At 44.6% G+C, this 26,830-nt stretch overlaps 1 protein-coding gene across 1 annotated transcript in view; it reads right to left on the bottom strand.

Moving 5' to 3' along the window:
• trim65 (tripartite motif containing 65) overlaps positions 1-18,838 on the bottom strand; it is a 30,088-nt gene extending 11,250 nt beyond the window's left edge. The window contains exons 1-4 of the mRNA XM_060940285.1: positions 18,751-18,838; positions 17,758-18,215; positions 16,049-16,144; positions 517-747 (exon numbers count right to left, since the gene is read on the bottom strand). Coding sequence (XP_060796268.1) covers positions 517-747; positions 16,049-16,144; positions 17,758-18,195 — 765 coding nt within the window. The 5' untranslated portion in view covers positions 18,196-18,215; positions 18,751-18,838. The remainder of the gene's footprint in view (positions 1-516; positions 748-16,048; positions 16,145-17,757; positions 18,216-18,750) is intronic.
• Between the last annotated feature and the right edge of the window lie 7,992 nt (positions 18,839-26,830).

Genomic DNA, 26,830 nt, shown 5'->3' on the forward strand with positions numbered 1-26,830 from the left:
GTGGGTCTAATCAGTAATGATGGGTCACCGTATAGGGAGGAGGTAGAGCAACTCGCAGAACGGTACAGAGACAACAGTTGACAAGTCCAGAGATTTGATCGCTGATTTCAGGAGGATCTGACTGGATCCCTTACCACTGCACATCAATGGAACAACTGGGGAGAAAGTCAAAACCTCTACGTTTCTGGGTGTGCGCATGACCAAGGACCTCACTGTGACTCGAGCCAAGGCGGCCCAGCAGCACCTCCACTTTCTGCAGATACTGAAGAGGGCCAACATCCTTCACAGGTCCTCACCACCTTCTACAGACGGACAACAGAGAGCGTCCTGACCAGCTGTCTCACCGTCTGTTACGGGAATTGCACCGTTCCAGACAGCAAGACCTTACAGCGAATTGTGGCAATAGCTGAAAAGATCAGGGGTCTGTCTCGACCCACCTTGAGGAAAAAGTCTGAAATCTGCAGCCATTTTGTAAAATTGCCTCTGCGTGTTTATGCTATGCGAGTTGTTTCCAACCTGAATGAACTGGCAGTTGGGGAGGGCACAGAGGCTGCTGATCTGCTCCTGTAGCTCTCCGAGCTGCTGAAGTTTCTCCTGCAGGTTGCTGAGCCGAACCTCAGCCTGAGACACGGTGCTGGCCTGCTGCTGGTCCAAGAAATTCTGCGTCACTTCCTGTTTCTCCGCCAGCACCTTCAGCAGCTGTGAAAACTTTGTGCTCACCCACTGAGACGTCTGCTGCAGTGACACCTGTGACAGAAACAAGAGTGCTGAGGAACTTGCCAAAGGCCAAAAAATAAAAATTATCGTAATGTTCTATTTATCTTCAAACAACCCAGTTTAAATGCTTACTAATATTTATAACTTACAAAAAAAATGTAACAGCTTAAAGGAGATACGCAGAACCATGGCCTCACTTTTTGTTTATAAATGCCTTGAGACCTCAAGAATAGCACAGGAATAGTTTTAAGCGTTAACAATAAATCTAATATAGTAATTTTTACGATTAAAATGATTCATATAGGTAGCGGTCTGAGTGAATGACCTTGACATCTGTGACGTCACAGCAGGAAGGCTATCGGTCTCATCGCCATTTCCGCTAGACTAAAAAAACAGAGCTGACTGCAACTTTGATTCTCCATTTTGAGCTACTTTATCGCCATGCCATGTAGATGTGTTGCTGGAGGGTGCAGCAACATAACAGAAGGTGGATTTATGTTGCATTCATGGCCCAAGAATGTTCAAACTGCAAAGATTTGGACGCGTTTTGCGAGAAGTTCACGGGCACATTTTACTGATGACTTGTACGAGACCTCTGATCCGTTGAGGAGCGTTGGATATAAGCCTGTATTGAAAGAGGGTGCAGTATCAACAATTAAAGGAAAAGAAAACTACAAGAAAAGGAAAGTAAGTTCAGTTGCACCAGTTCTCCCGGAGCGTGAGCCGAAAAGTCATGGCGGAGTACTCAGTATGGAGAAAATGTTGAATGAGTGGACCAGTCGTCAGATTTCTCCACTGGATATGCTCCCCCCCCCCGCCGGATATGCTTGCCTCAGCAGCAATATCTCGCCCTTACGTGGAAGAAGCGAATGAACGAAGAAATGAAAGTCAGATTGTTTCAAAACAATCAGCTACAAGCTCAGCCTTCAAGAAGCGAGAACACAGACGGGTAAGATGCGACTCTCATTTGGTTACGTGACAACAACACTCGTTGCTTACCAGCATTTAGATTAACTTGTAATAGTAACTTGTATTGTGTATTTAAGTTGCCGGTATAAGATTCTTTAATTTGCTTCAGAATGTGATTGTCTCAGTTCATCTAATTATTTAATTAGCCTTTTACATTTTAATCAGTGAAAATGCATGCATGTACATGTATGGTGCATAAGTTATAACACCTATCCTGTTTTAATGAGAGTCACATGAGACTGTCAGTTCAATTCCATCCAATTCTCTAGACGGCTTTGTTCTCTGGCTTTATTTTGTAAGATGAGGGCCTCCGTGGCCGACGTGTTGCTATCGGATTCACTTTCCGATGGTTTGAACTGATACGGTTCTACGTGTATAGCAGTAGCATGTACACACACACACACACTCCAATTTCAGGACTATCACAGTCAGATGTAAACTGTGGGTGGTAAAAGAGAGCAACTGGACTTGCTTGAAGGTTCTTGAAGACGTTTCACCTCTCATCCAAAAGGCTTCTTCAGTTCTGTCTGACTAATAGGGAGTATCAGGTATTTATCCTCTATGGATGAAAAGCAATCCTAAGGTGTCGTTGAGTCATCCTGTTGATGTGGGTCACTGGGGGCTGGGTGTGAACGACCTCAAGAGTCGTTGGGGTGATCAATGGATTGCTGGTTCTCTCTGTCCTCCTGTGAGTCACTGAAAACAGCTGGGTTTTGGTGTGCATTCAGTTGTCTGGGAAGTGTGCCAAGGACTGCATTGTAGGTGGCTGATAAATGATGTCTTAGGCTACGTTTACATTACGTCGAATCAGCGGATCATCAGATTAACGTTCTTAAAACGATTCGCGTTGACACTAAAACCGTTAGCCGTGCACACAGCAACACCAATACGCGGATACGCTCGGCTCCGCAGGCATCCTGCGCTCCAAATCACTCCGCCCTGAACAGCGAGTGCCCTCTGGAGGGTGCGCACTCCGGCCCTGCGCAGCTCACACAGCGCGCGAGTGAAGTGAACAAGCCACGATTCGGGACTGAGCCGCTGTGTGTGTGATCCCAGCGCATATCACTTATTACTTGCAAGTGGAAGGATGGCAAGCCTAAAGACAATCATAACTACACAATGGGCAGTATTTGCATCAGTATTTGCAGTATTTTCATACTTTTATACTCTTTAATGAAAGGTGATACAAGGCGGAAGTCTGCGCCGTTTTTCAGCAGTCGTGTCACATGACCAACGCCAGCGAATCAGGAAGGTGGATGTCACAGTGACGTTGTCCAATGAGACGCCAGCTAGAGCTCAGCACAGCGTATTCGCGTATTCTCAATGTTTACACAGCACCGGAGCTGATACGATCTAGATTGAATACGTGGATGCTGGCGGATTCCCGTTTCCCCGCTTTTTCAGGGGGGTTAATGTAAACGGACAGTGCGTCCGCGAAGAAAACGAGACAGATAGGGTCTAGTGTAAACGTAGCCTTAGATCCCCACCTCTGGTCAGTGATGGCCGTTCCAAGTTGACAAAAACGGCTTCTTTAACTCCTCACTCATACCAACGATCCTCTCTGGCTAAAATGCGTACGTTGCAATCCTGAAATGAGTGTCCTTTGTTGTTAAGATGAAGATAGACAGCAGAGTCCTGGCCTGAGGAACTGGCTCTCCTGTGTCGAGCCATGCGCCTGTGAAGCGGTTGTTTTGTTTCCCCAATATACGCGTCCGTGCATTTTTCACTGCACTGAATTGCATACACTACGTAGTCCTGTTTGTGTCTGGCTATTCTGTCCTTAGGGTGGACCAGTTTCTGCTTCAAGGTGTTAATGGGTCTGAAATGTACCGGAATGTTGTGTTTGTAGAAGATCCTCCTGAGTTTCTCAGATAGACCAGAAATGTAGGGAATGACAACGTTCTTGCGTTTGTTCCTGTTGTCCTCCTTGTCCATCATGTTCCTTTTTCTGCTCTCGAAGAAAGCCCAGTTGGGATACCCACAGTTCTGAAGTGCTTTCTTGATGTGATTCCGCTCCTTCTCTTTTCCCTCTACCGTTGTAGGAATGTTCTGAGCCCTGTGTTGCAAGGTCCTAATGACCCCCAATTTGTGTTCCAGTGGATGGTGAGAGTCGAAGAGTAGGTACTGGTCTGTGTGTGTGGGTTTCCGGTAGACCTCGATGCTAAGGCTTCCGTCTTGTCTAATGTGTACATCACAATCCAAGAAGGCTAGATTATTCCCACTGACATCCTCCTGAGTGAAATTAACATTGATATCCACTGCATTGATGTGCTTAGAGAAGGCTTCCACCTCATGGGTTTTGATTTTAACCCAGGTGTCATCCACATATCTGAACCAGTGGCTGGGAGCAACTCCTGAAAAAGTGGTCAAAGCTTTATGTTCCACTTCCTCCATGTAAAGATTGGCCACAATAGGGGACACCGGTGAGCCCATGGCACATCCATGCTTCTGTCTGTAGAAACTTTCATTAAACTGGAAATAAGTGGTAGTCAGGCAGAGGTCAAGCAGGGCGCAAATCTGGTCCGTGGTGAGGTTTGTTCTATCCAGTAAGGTGCTGTCTTGAAGGAGTCGTTTTCTAACAGATTTGACTGCTTCTGTGGTGGGAATGCAGGTGAAAAGAGAAGTGACATCGTAGGAAACCATGGTTTCATCTGAGAGGTCTGCAACTCATCTCATCTCATTATCTCTAGCCGCTTTATCCTTCTACAGGGTCGCAGGCAAGCTGGAGCCTATCCCAGCTGACTACGGGCGAAAGGCGGGGTACACCCTGGACAAGTCGCCAGGTCATCACAGGGCTGACACATAGACACAGACAACCATTCACACTCACATTCACACCTACGGTCAATTTAGAGTCACCAGTTAACCTAACCTGCATGTCTTTGGGCTGTGGGGGAAACCGGAGCACCCGGAGGAAACCCACGCGGACACGGGGAGAACATGCAAACTCCACACAGAAAGGCCCTCGCCGGCCCCGGGGCTCGAACCCAGGACCTTCTTGCTGTGAGGCGACAGCGCTAACCACTACACCACCGTGCCGCCCAGGTCTGCAACTTTAGTAGCAAAATCTTGGGAGTTTTTGATGTGATGTGGCGTATTCCCAACAAGAGGAGCCAGGATGGTGGCTAGGTGTTTGGCAATGTTATAGGTGACAGAGTTTATACTGCTGATGATAGGTCTGAGTGGAGCTCCTTCCTTACGAATCTTGGGGAGTCCGTATATGAGAGGAATGGCTTCCCCAGGGTGCAATCTGTAGTACGGAGATCGGTTGATGGTTTGATCTTTTTCTAGTTGTTGCAAACAGCTAACAACTTTCTTTTTGTAACAACTGGTGGGGTCCCGCCTCAAGGTTTCATAGGTGGTTGTGTCACTGAGGAGACTGGTCATCTTGGAGTGGTAGTCCGCTGTGTTTAGCACCACTGTGCATCTTCCTTTGTCAGTAAGAAGGATGGTGATGTTCCAGTCTCTTTGAAGCAAAGTAAGGGCCCTCCTTTCTTGGCTGGTGAGGTTGTTGGGGGTGCTTTAAAGAAGCCATTTTTATCAACTTGGAATGGCCATCACTGAACAGAGGTGGGGGTCTAAGACATCATTTATCAGCCACCTACAATGCGGTCCTTGGCACACTTCCCAGACAACTGAATGCACACCAAAACCCAGCTGTTTTCAGTCACTCACAGGAGGACAGAGAGAACCAGCAATCCATTGATCACCCCAACGACTCTCGAGGTCGTTCACACCCAGCCCCCAGTGACCCACACCAACAGGATGACTCAATGACACCTTAGGATTGCTTTTCATCCATAGAGGATAAATACCTGATACTCCCTATTAGTCAGACAGAACTGAAGAAGCCTTTCGGATGAGAGGTGAAACGCCTTCAAGAATCTTCAAGCAAGTCCAGTTGCTCTTTTTTACCACCCACAGTTTACTATGACCTGGATGACTGAGAATCTTCACAGACATGTTTCCACGCACTTTGGGATGAGAACCCTTCAACTGGTGCGGGAGCATGAGAGAATTTCCAGGAAACTGGCAGACTACAGAAACCACCTGCGTTTCAACCTGAGATGCCGACAATCCAACATTATCCCCACTAGCCTATGCCTGTATTCAACTGTCAAAGGACACAGAGCTGAAATAATCCTCCAGAAAGCCCAGAAGCAGCTTCTCAACGAGAGAGTGAGACAAATACATTTCACCATCGATGCTCTCCAGAACAGGACTGAACTGATGTTTGAAGAGTTGATAGTACTTCTTCCCAGTGAAGTTTTGGAACGAGTCTCTGAGTTCGCTGAGAAGGCACAGATTTCACAACATACCAAAGGCAAGGAACGACAGATGCACAAATTTCAAACATTGCTGTCTAAAACCACCTCCTCCAGCAAGACAGAAGTGCTGACTTGGAAGAAGAAATCTGACCAGGCTACACAACCGGACACAGAAGAGAAATGGGTGAAGAACTTATCCGACAGGGTACTCACCCAACCAGAGAAAGATGTTTTATCCAAGGGACTTAACTTTGTAGTTTCACCAGAGCAGACACCAGTGGTAGACCTCATCACAGCCACAGAGTCAGCCATCAGAAACAACAATCTGACCAACACAGAGGCAGAACAACTTAGAGTGAAGATATCAGCTGCTCTGTCCAGTGCGAAAGCACCCCCCTCCAACCTCACCAGCCAAGAAAAGAGGGCCCTTACATTGTTTCAAAGAGACCGGAACATCACCATCATCTCCCTTTGTCAGCAGGAAGACACAGTGGTGCTAAACACAGCGGTGCTAAACACAGCGGACTACCACTCCAAGATGACCAGTCTCCTCAGCGACACAACCAGTTGTTACAAAAAGAAAGTTGTTAGCTGCCTGCAACAACTAGAAAAGGACCAAGCCATCAACCGATCTCTGTACTACAGATTGTACCCTGGAGAAGCCGTTCCTCTCATATACGGACTCCCCAAGATTCACAAGGAAGGAGCTCCACTCAGACCTATCATCAGCAGTATAAACTCTGTCACCTATAACATTGCCAAACACCTAGCTACCATCCTGGCTCCTCTTGTTGGAAATACGCCACATCACATCAAAAACTCCCAAGATTTTGCTACTAAAGTTGCAGACCTCTCAGATGAAACCATGGTTTCCTACGATGTCACTTCTCTTTTCACCTGCATTCCCACCACAGAAGCAGTCGAATCTGTTAGAAAACAACTCCTTCAAGACAGCACCTTACTGGATAGAACGAACCTCACCACGGACCAGATTTGCGCCCTGCTTGACCTCTGCCTGACTACCACTTATTTCCAGTTTAATGAAAGTTTCTACAGACAGAAGCATGGATGCGCCATGGGCTTACCAGAAAGCAGAAACTGGTCCACCCTAAGGACAGAATAGCCAAACACAAACAGGACAACGTAGTGTATGCAATTCAGTGAAGTGAGGAATGCACGGAATCGTATATTGGGGAAACAAAACAACCGCTTCACAGGCGCATGGCTCGACACAGGAGAGCCAGTTCCTCAGGCCAGGACTCTGCTGTCTATCTTCATCTTAACAACAAAGGACACTCATTTCAGGATTGCAACGTACGCATTTTAGCCAGAGAGGATCATTGGTATGAGCGAGGAGTTAAAGAAGCCATTTTTATCAACTTGGAACGGCCATCACTGAACAGAGGTGGGGGTCTAAGACATTTATCAGCCACCTACAATGCGGTCCTTGGCACACTTCTCAGACAACTGAATGCACACCAAAACCCAGCTGTTTTCAGTCACTCACAGGAGGACAGAGAGAACCAGCAATCCATTGATCACCCCAAAGACTCTCGAGGTCGTTCACACCCAGCCCCCAGTGACCCACATCAACAGGATGACTCAACGACACCTTAGGATTGCTTTCCATCCATAGAGGATAAATACCTGATACTCCCTATTAGTCAGACAGAACTGAAGAAGCCTTTCGGATGAGAGGTGAAACGCCTTCAAGAATCTTCAAGCAAGTCCAGTTGCTCTCTTTTACCACCCACAGTTTACTATGACCTGGATGACTGAGAATCTTCACAGACACACAGTCAGATGTATTACCATCTGAGGAATCTGAAGAATCTTCAATAAATCCGAATGCAGAGGCCATTGCAACCACTCTTGCCTGCCGAGTTTGGCTTTGGTCTATAGCTTTCAAAGGCTTTGGCCTTAAAACCGGTTATCGCAGTGACATCACGCACTCAGGGCTGGCTGGCTCAGCGCGGCAGCTTGAATGCCAACTTTGCGGTCAATTTTACCTCTCAAATATATATTTATTCCCATTTATGCAGCATACAAGAGTCAAGGATGGAGATACTATCCACTCAGAAAAGTATTTAAAAATAAAAGGTTCAGCGTATCTCCTTTAACGATCTAAAAATGTTCTATAATGGTGGATTTATGATTTGTATACATTTTTAAATATTTGTACATTAATAGGATTATATTCAGAAAAGATAAAACAAAGTCCATGATTTATGTAAAGTTGTTAGCACTTGACATCATAACTATCCCCAAGGATGCGAAGAGCTTTTGTACATCTATTGTTTATTGTAAACTGAGAAGAGCGATACTAAATAAATGTTACAATTGTACACCGAATTAAAAGAGATGACCTGCATCAGTGCATCCTTTATTTTGCTAACCAGTGAACAAAACATCTGGATGCACGACTGATGTATAAATGTATAATTACACTATTTTTACATCATGCAATAATTTATTTATTATAGTTTTAGGAGTAATTTGTAATATTTAAAGCTTTCTATTGCCCAAGATGCATTAAAACATATCCCTCCTTCACTATTCAAAGTATTGATCTGTAACTTATTTCGTATGCTGCCTTTTCGGGAAAAGGGGCAGAGCTGAGAAAATCTGTTCTGGTTACAGGACCAGAAAAATATTTAATCAATTCATCAATCAATCAATATACCACATATTACTACTGCGAAGCAGAATTTCCCTACGATTCATATTCATGTTATACGATTATTATACAGTATATGGCCAAATGTTTATGGACACGTGATTACATGTGGCTCTTACCCAAACTTCCACAACAAAGTCAGAAGTGCAGAATAATCTAAAAAGTCTGTGCACACTGTAGCATTAAAGGAGATACGCAGAACCATGGCCTCACTTTTTGTTTATAAATGCCTCGAGGACCTCAAGAATGGCACAGGAATAGTTTTAAGCCTTAACAAGAAATCTAATATAGTAATTTTTACGATTAAAATGATTCATATAGGTAGCAGTCTGAGTGACTGACCTTGACATCCGTAACGTCACAGCAAGAAGTCTATCGGTCTCGTCGCCATTTCCGCTATACTAAAACACAGAGCTGACTGCAACTCCGATCCTCCATTTTGAGCTAATTTATCGCCGTGCCACGTAGATGTGTTGCTGGTGGGTGCAGCAACACGACAGAAGGTGGATTTATGTTGCATTCATGGCCCAAGAATGTTCAAACTGCAAAGATTTGGATGCGTTTTGCGAGAAGTTCACGGGCACATTGGGCACCTATAAAGTGGTCTCTCCTCTGCTCTTCAAATTTCACTGAAGACTTGTACGAGACCTCTGATCCGTTGAGGAGCGTTGGATATAAGCCCGTATTGAAAGAGGGTGCAGTACCAACAATTAAAGGAAAAGAAAACTACAAGAAAAGGAAACTAAGTTCAATTGCACCAGTTCTCCTGGAGTGTGAGCCGAGGGTTGTTGCTAAAACCTGGGATGGAACGGGACGGGACAGGATATATCATAGCTCGGGCAGTGACGACCTTGCGGTTGTTGCTAAAACCGGTGACGTCCCGTACCAGGTTTTAGTAATTGCCTGAGCCGAGCAGTAATGGCGGAGTACTCAGTATGGAGAAAATGGAGAATGAGTGGACCAGCCGTCTGATTTCTCCACTGGATATGCTTACCTCAGCAGCAATATCTCACCCATACGTGGAAGAAGTGAATGAACTGAGAACTGAAAGTCAGATTGTTTTGAAACAATTGGCCACAAGGTCGGCATTCAAGAAGCGAGAACACAGACAGGTAAGCTCCAACTCTCATTTGGATACAAAACAACACCACTCATTGTTTACCTGCATTTAGATTAATACATGTAACTTGTATTGTGTGTTTAAGTTACCGGTATAAGATTATTTAATTTGCTTCAGAATGTGATTTGTCTCAGTTCATCTGATTATTTAATTAGCCTTTTACGTTTTATCAGTGAAAATGCATGCATGTATATGTATGTTGCCTAAGTTATAACACCTATCCTGTTTTAATGAGAGTCAACCCACAATCAATGAAGTCAAATCAATCTTAGTTGAGCGAGTCAGTAACGGTATTTCTTACTTTCACCATAAAAAGTTTTATTTCTGTGACTTTGGTCTATAGCTGTCAAAGGCCTCGGCCTTAAAACCGGTTACCGCTGTGACGTCACGCACTCAGGGCTGGCTGGCTCAGCGAGGCAGCTCGAATGTCAACTTTGCTGTCGATTTTAACTCTCAAAAAATATATATTTTTTAAATTCCCATTTATGCAGCATACAAGAGACAAGGATGGAGATACTATCCACTCAGAAATTTATTTAAAAATAAAGGTTCTGAGTATCTCCTTTAACATTTCCCTTCACTGGAACTAAGAGGCCCAAACCTGTTCCAGCATAACCTAAAGCTAAACCTTTAGGAAGTCTAAAGGCCTAAAGGTTAGAGAAGCAGCTTAGGGACCTAAAGATGGCCAGTTCAATTTCCTGGACCAGCAGGAATGGCTGAAGAAATGGATATGAGCACCTGCTAAATGCCTGTGATGTAATGTAATGTAATGCCATGCCCCTGTGCACAAAGTGAGCTCCATGAAGACATGGTGTGCCAAGGGTGGTGTGGAAGAACTCGAGTGTTCTGCAAAGAGCCCTGACTCCAATCCCACTGAACACCTTTGGGCTGAACTGGAACACCGAGTGCACCCCAGACCTCCTCAACCAACATCACTGCCTGACCTTATAGTGTTTCTGATGCGTCATCTCACTCACACTGAAGTTGATTTTTCACTCCCATTAAACAAAACAATGGCACTGTATTAAAGGAATTAATAAACTGATTTATGAATCGTCACAATTATAGTAAACAGATACAGTAAAGAAATTGAGTCCAATTTCATTAAAGCAGACCTGGGCATTTTACGGCCCACGGGCTGCATCCGGCCCTTTGGTTCATTCTGACCGGCCCGCGTAAGGTTAATTAGAAATTACAAAATAAACGTATTTTCTAATTTTACCTCATGCATGGACTGAATGTGCATTGCTTTTATTTTGAAGTTGTGTTCAACAAAAACGCAATGCGCGCGACATGAACATGACATGAAATCGCACGAAACCTAATCCCGCGATAACTACTTCTGTAATTTGTCCAGACCAACCACAAACTTGTACGTCATCCTTCAAACGGTCCAGCCAATCACATATGCCGCTTTTCCACTACAAACGCGGCTGAGTCGGGCTGAGCCGTGCCGTGCTGAGTCGAGCTGAGCAGGGCTGTTGGAGTTGCATTTCAACTACGCGCTGAACCGTGCTGGCTGGAAGTGGGTGGACACATTGGGTGAAGTTAGCGAAAGTGGGTGGACGTCAGGTGATGTCGTTAAGCAGCGCAAACAGTGACATCAGTGATCTTTTAAGCGGTAGTCTCACAACCCGGATAGTAAACAATAAACATGGAGGACATGGAGTCGTTAGTGTTGCTGGTCTTGGTGCTGTGGCTTGTTGTCACCGACAACGCGGACAGATACTGGCAAGAGCGTATAGATGAGGCGAGGCGCATAAGGCTTCAGAAATTCTCGTAATTCGTAATTCTTCTTCCGGGTTCGCGGTGTTTACAGATTCCAGCGCGCTCGCGGGGCGTGTGTGGGCATGTGAGGACACTCCTCCTCACCAATCAGTGCACAGGGGAGTGTCTGCTCACGCCCCCAGCCTCACTCGGCTCAGTTTGGCTCGCTTCAGCCCCACTCCAAAACGGTGCGAGTTTTAGGGGCTAAGCAGGGCTGAAGCGAGCTGAGTCGTGCTGGTTTTTGGTAGTCGAAACGCGAGCCGTGTCGGGCTGAAGTGAGCTGAAGCGAGCTGAAAAAGGGTAGTGGAAAAGGGCCAATAGTGTGACGTCACCAGCAGGCGCCGGAGCCGATCTGATACCTACACCGAATCGACACGGCATCATCATTATATGATGTATCTTGCTTGATATTTGGAGTAGAAAGACAATATTTTGATGTCTTTATTGTGTTTTGGGGTGAATGTGACTGAAAAAAAAAAAGGTACAAACGTTCACATTTTGTTAACCATTGTTTTGGGAAATTTGATTGAATAAATGACATTTTTGTAAGGCAACCTCGTTTTTTTCCATACTCTTACCAGTCTTAGCAGCTTGTAAAAACAATGTTATTTACTGCTTTATATAAAGAAATACAATTAATATTATGCAGAATTTAGTTCAGCCTTTTGGTCCGGCCCTCCACAAAATTTTCTGTTTCTCATGTGGCCCTATGGAAAAAATAATTGCCCACCCCTGCATTAAAGGTTTTTTTTTTAATTACCAAACATTATTTTTTGATAAGTCATTCTGAATCTGTAGGTGCTAAAGAAGGCAACTGGACTTGCTTGAAATCCTCGAAGATGTTTCACCTCTCATCCGAAAGGCTTCTTCAGTTCTGTCTGACTAGTGGGGAGTTCCAGGACTGCAATGTACACATTCTAGCCAGACAAGACCGGTGGTTTGAAAGAGGAGTAAAAGAAGCCATCTTCGTCAACCTGGAACGACCATCGCTGAACAGAAGAGGTGGTCTGAGACACCACTTATCAGCCACCTACAATGCAGTCCTTGGTACACTTCCCAGAAAACTGAATACACACCCACACCAACCCTGTGTCTGAAATCGCTCCCTACTCAATATATAGGGCACTGTATAGTGAAGACGCCATTTTGTAGTGCTGTCCGAAACGACAGTGAGGATTATTACACCCTATATAGTGCACTCAAAGCATCCCACAATGCATCACGAAAAGCAGTGTACAATCGATGGTCACTAACCAAGGAATATATCCTATCATGCATTCCGGTCGCGCTGAAAGAAATCGAATTAAAAGTCTCAAATTTGATTTAATAAAAGGCAGCAGCAAAGAAGAAAGAAAGTATTCAGCCTTGATATGTAGTGGAAGTTCATCATGTCTGACTGTTTAAGTATTTTTAAGTTCATTTCTTAGACAAGGATTTTAAGATCGTTACCTTGTTGACAGTTTCAGCGTGAATCTTCTGCCTTCCTCAGAACTGTCACCAGATGTCAGGTGGTGACGTGCCTTATCAGTTGATGTTACGTTACGGAGGCGTGAACGTCCCGCCTGATTTGACAGGTAGTTCACGCCTCCTGCTGTCAGGTCGCTCCCCCAGGACGGTTCTTGTATGGTCAAACCATAGAAGAACCTCCGACAGTTGCTAGTTCACCCCAAAGACAAAATACAACCGGACAACAAATGCAATGTCATCTATGAAATCCCTTGCCGTTCATGTAACAAAGTCTATATTGGTGAAACGGGCAGATGCTTCCATACACGAAGGAAAGAACACCAAATAGAATGTGAGAAGAAACAACAAAAAGACATACAAGATCCGAAAAAGAAAAAGCACACCAAGAAATCCATTTCAGACCACTGCAAACGACAGAATCACATAATGAATTGGGAAGAGCCCAGAGTCATTCGCGCTGAAGAAAATAGATACCAGCGTTGGATTTTAGAGGCAGTGGAGATACGCAAGCGGGCACAAAGGACGAAACCGGGATGAGGGAGCGTATGCGCTGTCGCACACCTGGAGCGCCGTCCTGGGGGAGCGACCTGACAGCAGGAGGCGTGGACTACCTGTCAAATCGGGCGGGACATTCACGCCTCCGTAACGTAACATCAGCTGATAAGGCACGTCACCACCTGACATCTGGTGACAGTTCTGAGGAAGGCGGAAGATTCACGCTGAAACTGTCAACAAGGTAACGATCTAAAAATCCTTGTCTAAGAAACGAACTTAAAAATATTCAGCCTTGATTTAAAAGAACTGAAAGATGCAGGTACTTCGTATTGATTAGTGTGGGAAATACGCTCAGTATAATATGGATTTATCACAAAAACACATGCATGTATTTATTATTTTGAAAACCCACCAGCTGACTGATATGACACGTTTTAATTGTGCGACAGTAATGACGTAAATACCAGCATGACGGAATAGTGTCCGAAAGCGTTTTTTCATTTTACCAACGAGCTCACTATATAGTCCTCTATATAGTAATTCCCTATATGGAGCACTTGCATGTGACGTCACAGCCGATCCAGATTGTGACAGACGCCATCTTGTCGGTCAAACGCCATATTCCGCCTTCTACTTCTGGTTCTACTTCTACTTTTACTTCTACCTTTTCTTCTGGAAAACCCTACTATATACAATTCTACTACAACGGCTGCGGCTACAAGCTCTCCCTACCTGTGCACGTTTTTTATGTTTTTTGTGTGTATTTTTGCGTGTTGTTCGTCTGTACCGGACTTCAATATCCACTACAACCGTATGGACTTACTGGACATTGGTTTCCAGCAGAAAATGACAGTTTGTAGCGATTTCCATCGCATGCACAACATTCCGGACGAGAAAAAAAAAAAAACATTCCGGACGAGATAGCGAGACCAGCGGGGTCTCCGTGGATTGTTATCGGAAGCAAAGCGAAGGAGGCGGTGCCGGGAGCGGAAGCAAAAGCGAGGCTGCAGAGCCGGCCTGTTGACTAAGCTCAGAAAACAGCCACTCAAATCTCCACTGCTAAGCCTCTACCTCTCCAACGCCAGATCCATGTAAACAACACAGACGATTTGGAATTACCTTATTCTATTCTATAATCGGCTGGTTAGTGCTATACTCAATACTTAAGTGACTTACCCGTCCAATGAGGATTCTTGTTTACAAGATGCCACATCTGAGTCGCTGACAAATCCTGAATTTCTGTAAAGATAACTGTCCAGAGATTTATAGGCACGCAGTGCTTTACCACTGAACAGCGAGGGAAAGTTAATGAGGTAATTATACATGTCTGGGTATTCCGCTGGCAGTTCAAAATCCGGTCGTGAAAACTCCGTCCGGTAAGCCATAAGGGTCACAAATCTGTAGATCGTTTATTTTAGACATATATCTAGTTATCTGTTCATTAGAAAAATGAGCCGTGTAGTCCGTCGGTTGAAACTGATCCATTCTGTACACGAGTGCAGCAGTATTCAGCGGTGTTTTTGACCGACAAGATGGCGGTTGTGTACTTTCCGGTCACGTGACTGCAAGATCTCTATAGGGAGTAGCGAACAAGTGAGTAATTTCAGACACGGGGCAAAACTCAGCTGACTTCAATGACTCACGTGATGGCAGAGAGAGCCAACGACCTACAGATCACCCTAACGACTCTCTAGGCTGCTAACACCGTTCACACCCAGCTCAGTGACCCTAACACCTACAGGACAACCGAGAGCATCAACGACTCTCCTTAGGGTTGCTTTTGATCCACTCGAGGATAAATACCTGGAACTCCTCACTAGTCAGACAGGACTGAAGAAGCCTTTCGGATGAGAGATGAAACGTCTTCAAGGATTTCAAGCAAGTCTTTAGCACCTGTGGTTTACGATGATCTGGATGACCGAGAACCTTCACAGACGTACGTCATTCTGAATCGTGTAATTTTCATCATGAGTTGTGCGTGACTTTTTATCATGTGCTGTATCGGTTTTGCACGTCATTTTGAATCATGTATTCACGTACTGGAACGTTTGGAAATATTGGTGAATACAAAGTATGAAAATCTGAGATGTCCATACAGCCCAGTACAAAATATTGGTGGAAATGTGGTGAAGTACAGCGAGACGTATTAACCAACTGTGATATGTTAGAACTGCATAAAAAGACAAAACCCTGTGATTAATGGAGATCACTCTGCAGACTGACTTGGCTTTTATCATTTGCTTTAACAAAAATCTATTTTTCTCCAACTTCTTGCCCTTTGATTCTTTTTAGTGAGCAAGTTTCCAACCTCACTAATGCCGTTGTGGCTGATTAAGCCATGGAACAAAATCTAGGGGAACGCCTTCCCAGCAGTGTGGAGGGTATTATACCAGTAAAGAACTGGAATGGGATGTTCAACAAGCATGGGGTGAGTGGACAGGCATCCTCATACTTTTGGTCAGATAGTGAAGGTCTGGAAATACTTCTAAACACGAGAAACCAGTGTTTAAATTTTAGTAAATACGATCTTCGTGAAACAGGATCTCATGAGCCCGTTTTCTTTCTTACCTTAGCGTCAGTGATATTTTCTGAGAGCACCAGGATGTTCTTCTCTGCATCCTCCATGCACTTTCCGATCTCCGTGCCCTTCTTCTTCAGTGTCTCCTGTCAACCAAGACAACACGACGAGCTCTAGATGACGTACTCAACAATTACATAGTCTGATGGAGCGCAATTATATACAATACTGAGATTTAAATACTTGGTAGCTACACTCACTGGCCACTTTATTAGGAACACCCATCCACCTGCTGTTTCATACAGTTATCTAATCAGCCAATCCCTTGACAGCAGCGCAATGCATGAAATCATGCAGATGCAAATCTTCAGTTAACGTTCACTTCAAACATTTTTATGGGAAAAATTGTGATCTCAAAGTGTGACTTTCACTGTGGCATGGGTGTTGGTTTGAGCCAGATGGACTGCTGGTTTGAGGGTCCGAGTATTTCAGAAACTGCCGACCTGCTGGGGTTTTCACACACAGCAGTCTCGAGAGTTTACACAGACAGAATGGGGCGAAAAACAAAAAAACATCGAGTTGAATGAGTGACAGTTCTGCAGGTGGAAACAAACGCCTTGTTGGTAAGAGAAGTCAGAAGAACTAGATAAAACTCGACGCCAACGGCGTCGATGGGGATGCCTCTGCCTGGTAGAGTACACGCCTTATTAAGTTGTGATTTGGGGATGGACATTTGACCTCACAATAATCTTGACCTGTGACCTTTTAACCTCAAAATCTAAATCAGTTCATGTTTGTCCCAAAGCGCACAAATGGTGAAAGTTTGGTGAAATTCCTTTCATTTGCCTTGGAGATATTGGGTTCACAAGGTTTTTCGGACAGACATTTGACCTCACAGTGACCTTGACCTTAGACCTTTTAATCTCAAAACCTAATCATTTCATCTTTGTCCCAAACCGCACAAATGGTGAAAGTTTGGTGAAATTCCTTTCATTAGTCTTTGAGATATGGCGTTCACAAAGTTTGGGGATGGACATTTGACCTCACAGTAATCTTGACCTGTGACCTTTTAACCTCAAAATCTAATCAGTTCATCTTTGTCCCAACGTGCACAAATGGTGAAAGTTTGGTGAAATTCCCTTCATTTGCCTTGGAGATATGGTGTTCACAAGGTTTTCGGACGGACATTTTACCTCACAGTGACCTTGACCTGTGACCTTTTGATCTCAAAATCTAATCAGTTCATGTTTGTCCCAAACCGCACAAATGGTGAAAGTTTGGTGAAATTCCTTTCTTTAGCCTTTGAGATATCGCGTTCACAAGGTTTCAGGACGGACGCGCACACGGACGCACGCACGCACGGACAGATGGACGGACAACCCGAAAACAATGCCTCCTGCACCTTAAGGTGGCAGAGGCATAAAAATGGACAGATTGAGCAGTTCAAGCTGCCAGGAAGGATATAGTAACTCATAACATAAATCACTCTTTACAACCGTGGTGAGCAGAAAAGCATCTCAGCATGCAACAGAAGACCACGTTGGGTTCCACTCCTGCCAGGCAAGAACAGGAATCTTAGAATCAAGAACAAGTTCCTATTAAAGTGGCCGGTGAGCGTACAGCTTATTACACAGAGAATGCAAACTGAACATTACAAGCTGGAGGAGCCTTTTTAATCTGGCTCAATGTTCAACTTCCCAAAACACTGCATTACTACTGTAGTAGGAGAAAAAAACTCCGCTGAAGATGGTGTTCTTACCTCTCGGTCACTCCTTTCCTCTTCCACCAGCACCTTGTCATGGTCTTTGCACTCTTTCACAGAGCACACACAGCACACACACACACGATCGCTCCTGCAGTAGAAGAGAAGAGGCTTTTGATGGCGACCGCAGAGCTCCTCAGAGCCGTCTTCGACTCGGTCTATTCTACACGCAGCACCTGCAACTCTCTCTGCTGCACTGCTGGCGGCCACTTCGCTCAAAACGGACAGGGACACGTTCCTGTTCAGGGTGGGTCTCGGGGAGAATGTCATTTTGCAAACCGGACAGTTGAACAATGTATTCGGAGATCCACCTCGCTCCATCTGATCCCAGTGTTTCGATATGCATTCCTGGCAGAAGGTATGGCCACAAGGGATCGTCACGGGGCATGTGAACCGGTCCAAGCAGATGGTGCAGGTCAGGCTGTGCTCCTCCATGACCAGGTTTGTCTCTCCGCCTGTTAAGGAAATGAAAATGAAGGTCCAGACTAGGCAAATGCATTCTGAGGAGATTCCTTTCCCAATATTACTCCTCGACAAGGATGGGATCAGGAAAACAGTAAAGATAATTACAGTGGTACAGACGTGAGATTTATTTTACTTTTTAAACTTATAATCACGTGCAAAGGGAACTCTTTTTAAACAGATTAAGCAAGACATGTCTTATGTACTGTATTTATTGACAACTGGTACATCTATATTGCATTATAATGACTGGAAGTGATGACAATAAGGGTTTTTTTTACATCCATAAAAGAAAACAAAACCATTTCACACTATCAGTGTCAACTAAGTGTCACAACACTTCATATTTATTCATTAGAAAGCCAGACATCTAACTAGCACAGCTTTTTGACAGCAGCTAGCAACCGAAATGCTAGTGGTAAGTTTATTTTTTCCCCTCATTTGTCATATTACACAACACAACGACTTCATATTACATTTAATATTAATTATATTTTTCTCCACAAACTCAAAAACATATATACTTACTAGCTACTGGGCTTTGCTAACAGCGATATGATGCTAATTCGACGGTTTGCTATGTGTGCACTCTCTCTGACAGACCCTCACAGCTCAGCTGGGACACAATCTGTGACGTAGTACGCAGAAATTTCAGACTTGTGTGTACACGTCACACATATTCCCGGTGTTTGAAAGGACAAACTTGAATAGGGCGTCCTTAAAAAACAGACAGTATGTCGGGCTCTGATGAGGTCTGTGTTTGATTATGGTTGTTTAGCGCAGGGGTTTTCAAAGTGTGGGAGAGTCAGCCCCCCTCAGAGAGCAAATAAACAACAGCGCCCCCCTTACAATTTTTGTTGTTGCTATACTTATGGTGCGTTCATGTGCTATGGGAATTATGGTAAATACCAAACGCCGACATGGAAAGCACACATGAACGCCCCCTCTTGTGGTATTTTCCACTGGGCAGCTCGTAGAAAATTTTGATACACGAGTTGCCGAGATGAGATGAACTTTAACCTTTTCAACATGGCGGCGAGCGGGACAAGGTAACACAGGCATGAGGGAGCCCCGGGACATAAAGCAGCAGCCACTACACCGTCAACAAACTCGAGTGAGCAAGCGAGTGGGGACTGACAGCATCCATACATCCCAGTTTACCCAAACACTCTGTCTGAGGACCCTCCAGATCTACTCCTTTACCTCATAAACACCATTACAAAGTATTGGTTAACATCAGCTACAGTACTGCCCAACAGTCCCATTATCACCAGTCCCACCATGGTTATTCCCATTACCAGTTGTAGATTTAAATATTCATCAGGAAATAAGAAAGAAATCAAAGGATATATCAGAGACTGTACTTTCTCAGAATACTCAGAAAGAACAACATCACACAAAGACTGCTGGTCTGTTTCTACAGGGCCTCCATTGAAAGCATACTAATATACTGCATATGCATCTGGTATAAAAGCAGCACAGCAGCTCAGAGGAAAGCGCGTCAGGGGGTCATCAACACCGCCCAAAAGATTGTTGGCTGCCCTCTCCCCACACTGGAAGAACTTCACCACTTGCGGTGTTTGAAAAAAGCCCAGAACATTATAAAAGACACCTCACACCCTGGCTATCCCCTGTTTGAACTGATGCCCTCAGGCAAGCGGTACAGAGCAATCAGGGCAAGGACAAATAGATTTAAGAACAGTTTCTATCCCACTGCAGTCACCTGCCTTAATGCTGCTAGAAACTAAGGAACTCTGCTTACAGACAGAGAATCTGTTTACATGATGTCTGATGTCTGAACTGTGTGAATGAGGCAACTGGAACTGTGTAGGTATGTGTGAGTGTGTGGTCTGTGTGTCTTGGGCTTAGGCCACTGTTTATTGCTTTTTACCCTATTATTTTACCCTATTTATTGACTCTTTGCACTGACTGGATAGCACTTTCAATTTCGTTGTACTTGTGGCAATGACAATAAAGACATATTCTATATTCTATTCTATTCTAAGGGAAATTGTACAAGATTATTTGGATTTTAATTTTTCTAAATATATGTGTATATTTACAGTACAGATGGTTCTAAAGACCACAAAAAAAGGGCGTGCTGGATCAGCAGTGTATATCCCAAAGAAGGGAGTAAGTATTAAGAAAAGAGTGACCAACAATGTGACGGTGTACTGGTACACAACAGAATTGGTGGCAATATTACTGGCTCTGGAATGGGTTAATGAAAATGCAATGAACAAAATAGTCATAATCTCAGATAGTTACTCAGCACTGGAAAGTATTCAATCAGGTAAATAATTTAGAACAGATTTAATCAAATATAACTTTGCGTAAAATAGATTCAAAGGGCATTTCAACTAGTTTTTTTTTGGGGGGGGGGTACCTGCGCATGTTGGCGTGGAGGGAAATGAACAGGTGGACAAGCTGGCTAAGCAATCACTAAATAATATAGAAATAGAATTGCAAATCCCAATCAGTAAGGCAGAGGCTAAGATTTACATCAAGTCCTACGCAAAGTCAGTCTGGCAGAAGTATTGGGATGGCAATGAAACAGGAAGACATCTATACTACATTGAAAAACAGGTGAATAGTGGAAGGATGGGGGGCAGGAGTCAGAGAGAGGACATCATGATCACCCGTTTAAGAATTGGACAAACAGGACTTAACTAGTCCGTCCATCCATTATCTGTAGCCGCTTATCCTGTACAGGGTCACAGGCAAGCTGGAGCCTGTCCCAGCTGACTATGGGCGAGAGGCTGGGTACACTCTGGACAAGTTGCCAGATCATAGAGACACACAACCATTCACACTCATCTCATCTCATCTCATCTCATTATCTCTAGCCGCTTTATCCTTCTACAGGGTCGCAGGCAAGCTGGAGCCTATCCCAGCTGACTATGGGCAAAAGGCGGGGTACACCCTGGACAAGTCGCCAGGTCATCACAGGGCTGACACATAGACACAGACAACCATTCACACTCACATTCACACCTACGGTCAATTTAGAGCCACCGATTAACCTAACCTGCATGTCTTTGGACTGTGGGGGAAACCGGAGCACCCGGAGGAAACCCACGCAGACATGGGGAGAACATGCAAATTCCACACAGAAAGGCCCCCATCAGCCACTGGGCTCAAACCCAGGACCTTCTTGCTGTGAGGTGACAGTGCTAACCACTACACCACCGTGCCACCCGGACTTAACTAGTCTCTTAACAAAATAGGCAAACACCCAACCGGAAATTGTGAATACTGTAGCCATCCGGAATCAGTAGAGTATGCAATACTTCACTGTAGGAAATATGAATGTGAAAGAAATGAGCTTTATAGATCTCTCAGAATGGTTAATCATCACAATTTCACATTACCTGGTTTATTAGGGAGAATATAGAGAGGAGGTGGAGCAGCTGGTGGGCTGATGCAGGGAAAACAACCTGATCCTGAACGTGGACAAAACTAAAGAGATCATTGTTGACTTCAGGAAAAACCAGCCCAGCCACACTCCACTTCTCATCAATAACACGGCCGTGGAGGTAGTCAATAGCACCAAGTTCCTGGGGGTGCACATCACAGACAACTTCACCTGGTCTGTGAACACCGCGTCACTGATCAAGAAGGCACAGCAGCGTCTGCACTTCCTGCGTAGGATGAGAAGAGTCCACCTGCCCCCGCCCATCCTCACTACATTCTACAGAAGCGCCATAGAGAGCGTTCTAACCAGCTGCATCTCTGTGTGGTGTGGAGGCTGCAGTGCCTCTGACTGGAAGACTGTGAGGAGAGTGATGAGGACAGCAGAGAAAATCATTGGGACTTCTCTTCCTTCCATTCAGGACATTGCACCAATGCACTGCATGTCTCGAGCCAGAAACATCATCAATGACCCCTCACACCCTCACTATAGACTGCTCTCCCTCCTGGCCTCTAGAAAGAGGTTCCGCAGCATTCGGTGCAGGACCACCAGGTTCTGTAACAGCTTTTTCCCCCAGGTCACCAGACTGCTGAACTCCAAATCCAAACTCTAAACTTCTATTTCTAACTTGAACATTCCTAATTCCACAGGTCACTTTATACTATTGCCCTTTATAATATTTTTGCTGCTGCATAATTTAATTTAATACACTTCATATTTATTTCTGTGCTGAGCCAAATTGCAACGAAATTTTGTTCGGTGTACACTTGTCGCATACTGAATGACAATAAAGGTTGTCTGTCTGTCTAGAAATTCAAGTCAGATGTATTGTTATGTTATCAAATTTCTGAAAGATTCAGAATTAGCTAAAAGAATATAAGGATTTTTTTAACTCCCCCCACCCCCTTGGGATGGCACGGTGGTGTAGTGGTTAGCACGGTCGCCTTACAGCAAGAAGGTTCTGGGTTTGAACCCCGTGGCCGGCGAGGGCCTTTCTGTGCGGAGTTTGCATGTTCTCCCCATGTCTGCGTGGGTTTCCTCTGGGTGCTCCGGTTTCGCCCACAGTCCAAAGACATGCAGGTTAGGTTAACTGGTGACTCTAAATTGAGCGTAGGTGTGAATGTGAGTGTGAATGGTTGTCTGTGTCTATGTGTCAGCCCTGTGATGACCTGGTGACTTGTCCAGGGTGTACCCTGCCTTTCGCCCATAGTCAGCTGGGATAGGCTCCAGCTTGCCTGAAACCCTGTAGAACAGGATAAGCGGCTACAGATAATGGATGGATGAATATAAGGATTTTTTTTTATTCTCCACCTCCTTGGGGCAGCACGGTGGTGTAAGTGGTTAGCACGGTCGCCTCACAGCAAGATGGTTCTGGGTTTGAACCCAGCGGCTGGTGGGGGGCCTTTCTGTGTGGAGTTTACATGGTGTCTACGTGGGTTTCCTCCGGGTGCTCTGGTTTCCCCCACAGTCCAAAGACATGTGGTCAGGTTAAAATGCATATTCTGGACCAATTTCATGTTTTTTTTTTTTAAATATGAAAGTATGTCCCTTTACACACTCATCCAGAAGGGTAATTTTGCACAAGGCCATCTGTCTACAGCAGAAAAAAATAAAATAACAAAACATGTCTGGAAAAATCCCAAGGGAGTCTGGAGCCAGATTCGTGACGTCACCTGCGGAAGCGCCAGCAGGCTGTGAGAGCTTTGCACGGTTTCAGTGCACAGCCTGTGTAGACCAAGCGCTCCCATTTCTCTCTCATTGTCCGGTCTTTTGGGAAACGATAAGTTTCCCATCAAGATTGGTGTTGCTACACCCTCCTACGATACATCTGTTAACCATTTTAATAATTACGCGATAACGTTGAAGAAATTTGCAGAAAACCACCAGGTCGTTTTCTCATAAACAAACCAGCGCTGACGTAGGATTCAGAAGGAGGCATCCCGCACGTGACGATACGAAAATCAGTGTTTGCCGGGAAATCCAAATGCCAAGTTTTTTCAGAGTTGGACCAATTCGCCTCAAATGGCTTGATTTCAACTGAATTTTTCTGGTATTGTGCAAGGTAAAAAAAATTTGCACAAAATGCAAAATGTGACAGATATTTGACCAAAGTTTAATATAAAATAGAAGAATTACATTGATCTTGTTCCTGAATTTACCCGTGATATGCACTTTAATATGGGACGGCCTTGGGCTGAGGTGCCCTTGAGCGAGGGCACTGAACTCACAACTTCTCCCCGGGCGCTGTCGTATAGCTGTCCACTGCTCTGGGTATGTATGTATGTATGCATACCGGTACATGTCAACCTATACGGAATGTCCGTATTTTATACGGATTTGATTCAATAAACGTAGTACACGGGCGTACAAATAAAGTTATACGGATTCTTTAAAAAAAACTTCAATATTTATTTAGAGCTATAATCAATTCCCATGATGATAAAAGAGCGCATAACATTTACAAACGTACTGTACACCACAGAAAGCACAAACAGCCAGTAAAGAGTCTTATGAAATCGCGCATTATCTTGTGGTAGCGAGACTTCGTTCCACTTTTGATCATGCGCACACCGCATTGCGAGAATCCCGCCAACCGGGAAGTAACATTTTGTTTGAAACGCGTATTTCCACCTGAGCGACTTTCACTAGCGACTGAAAAGATTCTGAATGGGCACTCCGGCAAGATCAACACAGACACTTGCTGTGACATGCAGCCTCGTGAGGTATTGGTGCAGAGCGCTAAAAAAGCTGTCATGGAGTACAATTCAGAACATTAGAGTGACACTTTGTGTTTTTGTCAAACATTGGAGCTTTGTATTCATTCTGAAGGTTTATTGTTATTAATATTGAATAAAAAGTAACTTGGATATATCATTGTTAATTATCATTCAAATTTTAGGTAAATTATTTTAATTTGCATCTTATAAGGATTTTATAAGGGAAATACGGATTTTGGAGGTTGGTTATACAGGTTTAGGCTGGCCAGACGTCCGTCTTTAGGCCGGACCGTCTGTCTTTTCAATGTCTTGTCCAGCGTCCGGCGCAGCATCAAGCCGGACGCACATTTGTCCTCCTTTTAGAGATGATGAGCGGAATTATATAATATCGACTTGCCAGACTGGAAGAGCAGAGTTCTAGAATAACGTTTTGTAGGGAAACTGCAGATCTGTGCTGCACATTAGTAATCTACAATAAAGAGTCTATGGCTCGATGTTTTTTGGCATGCAATGCGAACTCCGCACCGCGAGGCGTTGCGTTCTATCCTTTGATGATCTTCCTGGCGCGTGCCTAGTGCCCTGCCCCCCTGGCCCTGGCTGGGACTTGGAAACACGAGTCTGTCCGATAGACCAGCTGCTCACAACTTAACTTGTTAGGATATGGATGACAGTGCAAATACACATCTACTATATCTACCTTAAGTTTAATTTCAGTGGTTTGTTACTCCACAATGTTTTTAATAAATACAAATATGGTGTTCTAGCCAATTAAGAGCTAATACATGAATTATAATAAATACTATGAATGCTTTAAAACGTTTTATAATGTTGCTGGTTATGTTGCCTATTTGGCGGCACGGTGGTGTAGTGGTTAGCGCTGTCGCCTCACAGCAAGAAGGTCCGGGTTCGAGCCCCGGGGCCGGCGAGGGCCTTTCTGTGTGGAGTTTGCATGTTCTCCCCGTGTCCGCGTGGGTTTCCTCCGGGTGCTCCGGTTTCCCCCACAGTCCAAAGACATGCAGGTTAGGTTAACTGGTGACTCTAAATTGACCGTAGGTGTGAATGTGAGTGTGAATGGTTGTCTGTGTCTATGTGTCAGCCCTGTGATGACCTGGCGACTTGTCCAGGGTGTACCCCGCCTTTCACCCGTAGTCAGCTGGGATAGGCTCCAGCTTGCCTGCGACCCTGTAGAACAGGATAAAGCGGCTAGAGATAATGAGATGAGATGTTGCCTATTTGTTCTTTGAGAATCTACAAATGTTGTGCTTTTTGGTACTCAGCACCTTAAGTTTAATTTCAGTGGTTTGTTAACTCCACAATGTTTTTAATAAATATAAATACTGTGTGTTCTAGCCAATTAAGAGCTAATACATGAATTATAATAAATACTATGAATGCTTTGACCTTACTCTTTTTTCCCCACAATCATAATATTTAACCCTACAAAATTGCGATGTTGATTTCACCAAACTTGAGTGACTTGCATAAAAATAATCCATTCTCAATCTTGCCACTGTGGTTTACATAAAAATTTGAGGGCTATGAATCAGATGGGATTTGCCATTATTCACCCTAAAATTGATTAGAATGCAGGAAATTGCATCTAAGAAATACAAAATTTTCTGGGGGAGGGCCCCCAGACCCCCCCGTCCAAATAATGTCCTCCTTTTTGGTGTTATGGAAATGGTCACCCTATACAGGTTTGATTGACCAAAGGTTGACATGTATGTGTATGTATGTATGTGTGTGTTCACTGCTTCAGATGGGCTAAATGCAGAGAGGAATTTCACAATTTTGTTATGAATAAAGTTGCGCTTGGGCGGCACGGTGGTGTAGTGGTTAGCGCTGTCGCCTCACAGCAAGAAGGTCCTGGGTTCGAGCGCCGGCGCGGGCCTTTCTGTGTGGAGTTTGCATGTTGTCCGCGTGGGTTTCCCCCACAGTCCAAAGACATGTAGGTTGCTCCAATCAAGCATCCAGCCAGAGCAGGTCATGATATTTTTTTACCATATTAACATGCCATTGTTGTGTGTTATGCCTGATGTAAAGACTCTCGTCTCTGCGAACCTACCACACAGATTTAAAACTTGTCATTTTTAGGGCATACCTAACAACCTGTGTTTTCTTTCTCTCTCTCTCTTCCCCCCCCCCAATCTGTCCCTCTGAGTTACATGTTGATCCTGGGATTGAGATGCTGGCCTCTTCTGCCCCTCGGACCTGCTTGATCCATCCTGGTGCCCTGTGTCTGGTCGGAGTTTTATCGCACCGCTCCTGTGAAGGACGGCCCCATGAGGACAGTTGAGGGTTATACCTGTTAAAACTGTTAATATTATAGTCAGGCTGTCTGTTGTTGCCCAAATGAGGATGGGTTCCCTTTTGAGTCTGGTTCCTCTCGAGGTTTCTTCCTCATGTCGTCTGAGGGAGTTTTTCCTTGCCACCATCGCCACAGGCTTGCTCATTGGGGATAGATTAGGGATCAAATTAA

The sequence above is a fragment of the Neoarius graeffei genome, chromosome 14 (assembly GCF_027579695.1).
Source record: "Neoarius graeffei isolate fNeoGra1 chromosome 14, fNeoGra1.pri, whole genome shotgun sequence".
In the NCBI taxonomy this organism is placed as follows: domain Eukaryota; kingdom Metazoa; phylum Chordata; class Actinopteri; order Siluriformes; family Ariidae; genus Neoarius; species Neoarius graeffei.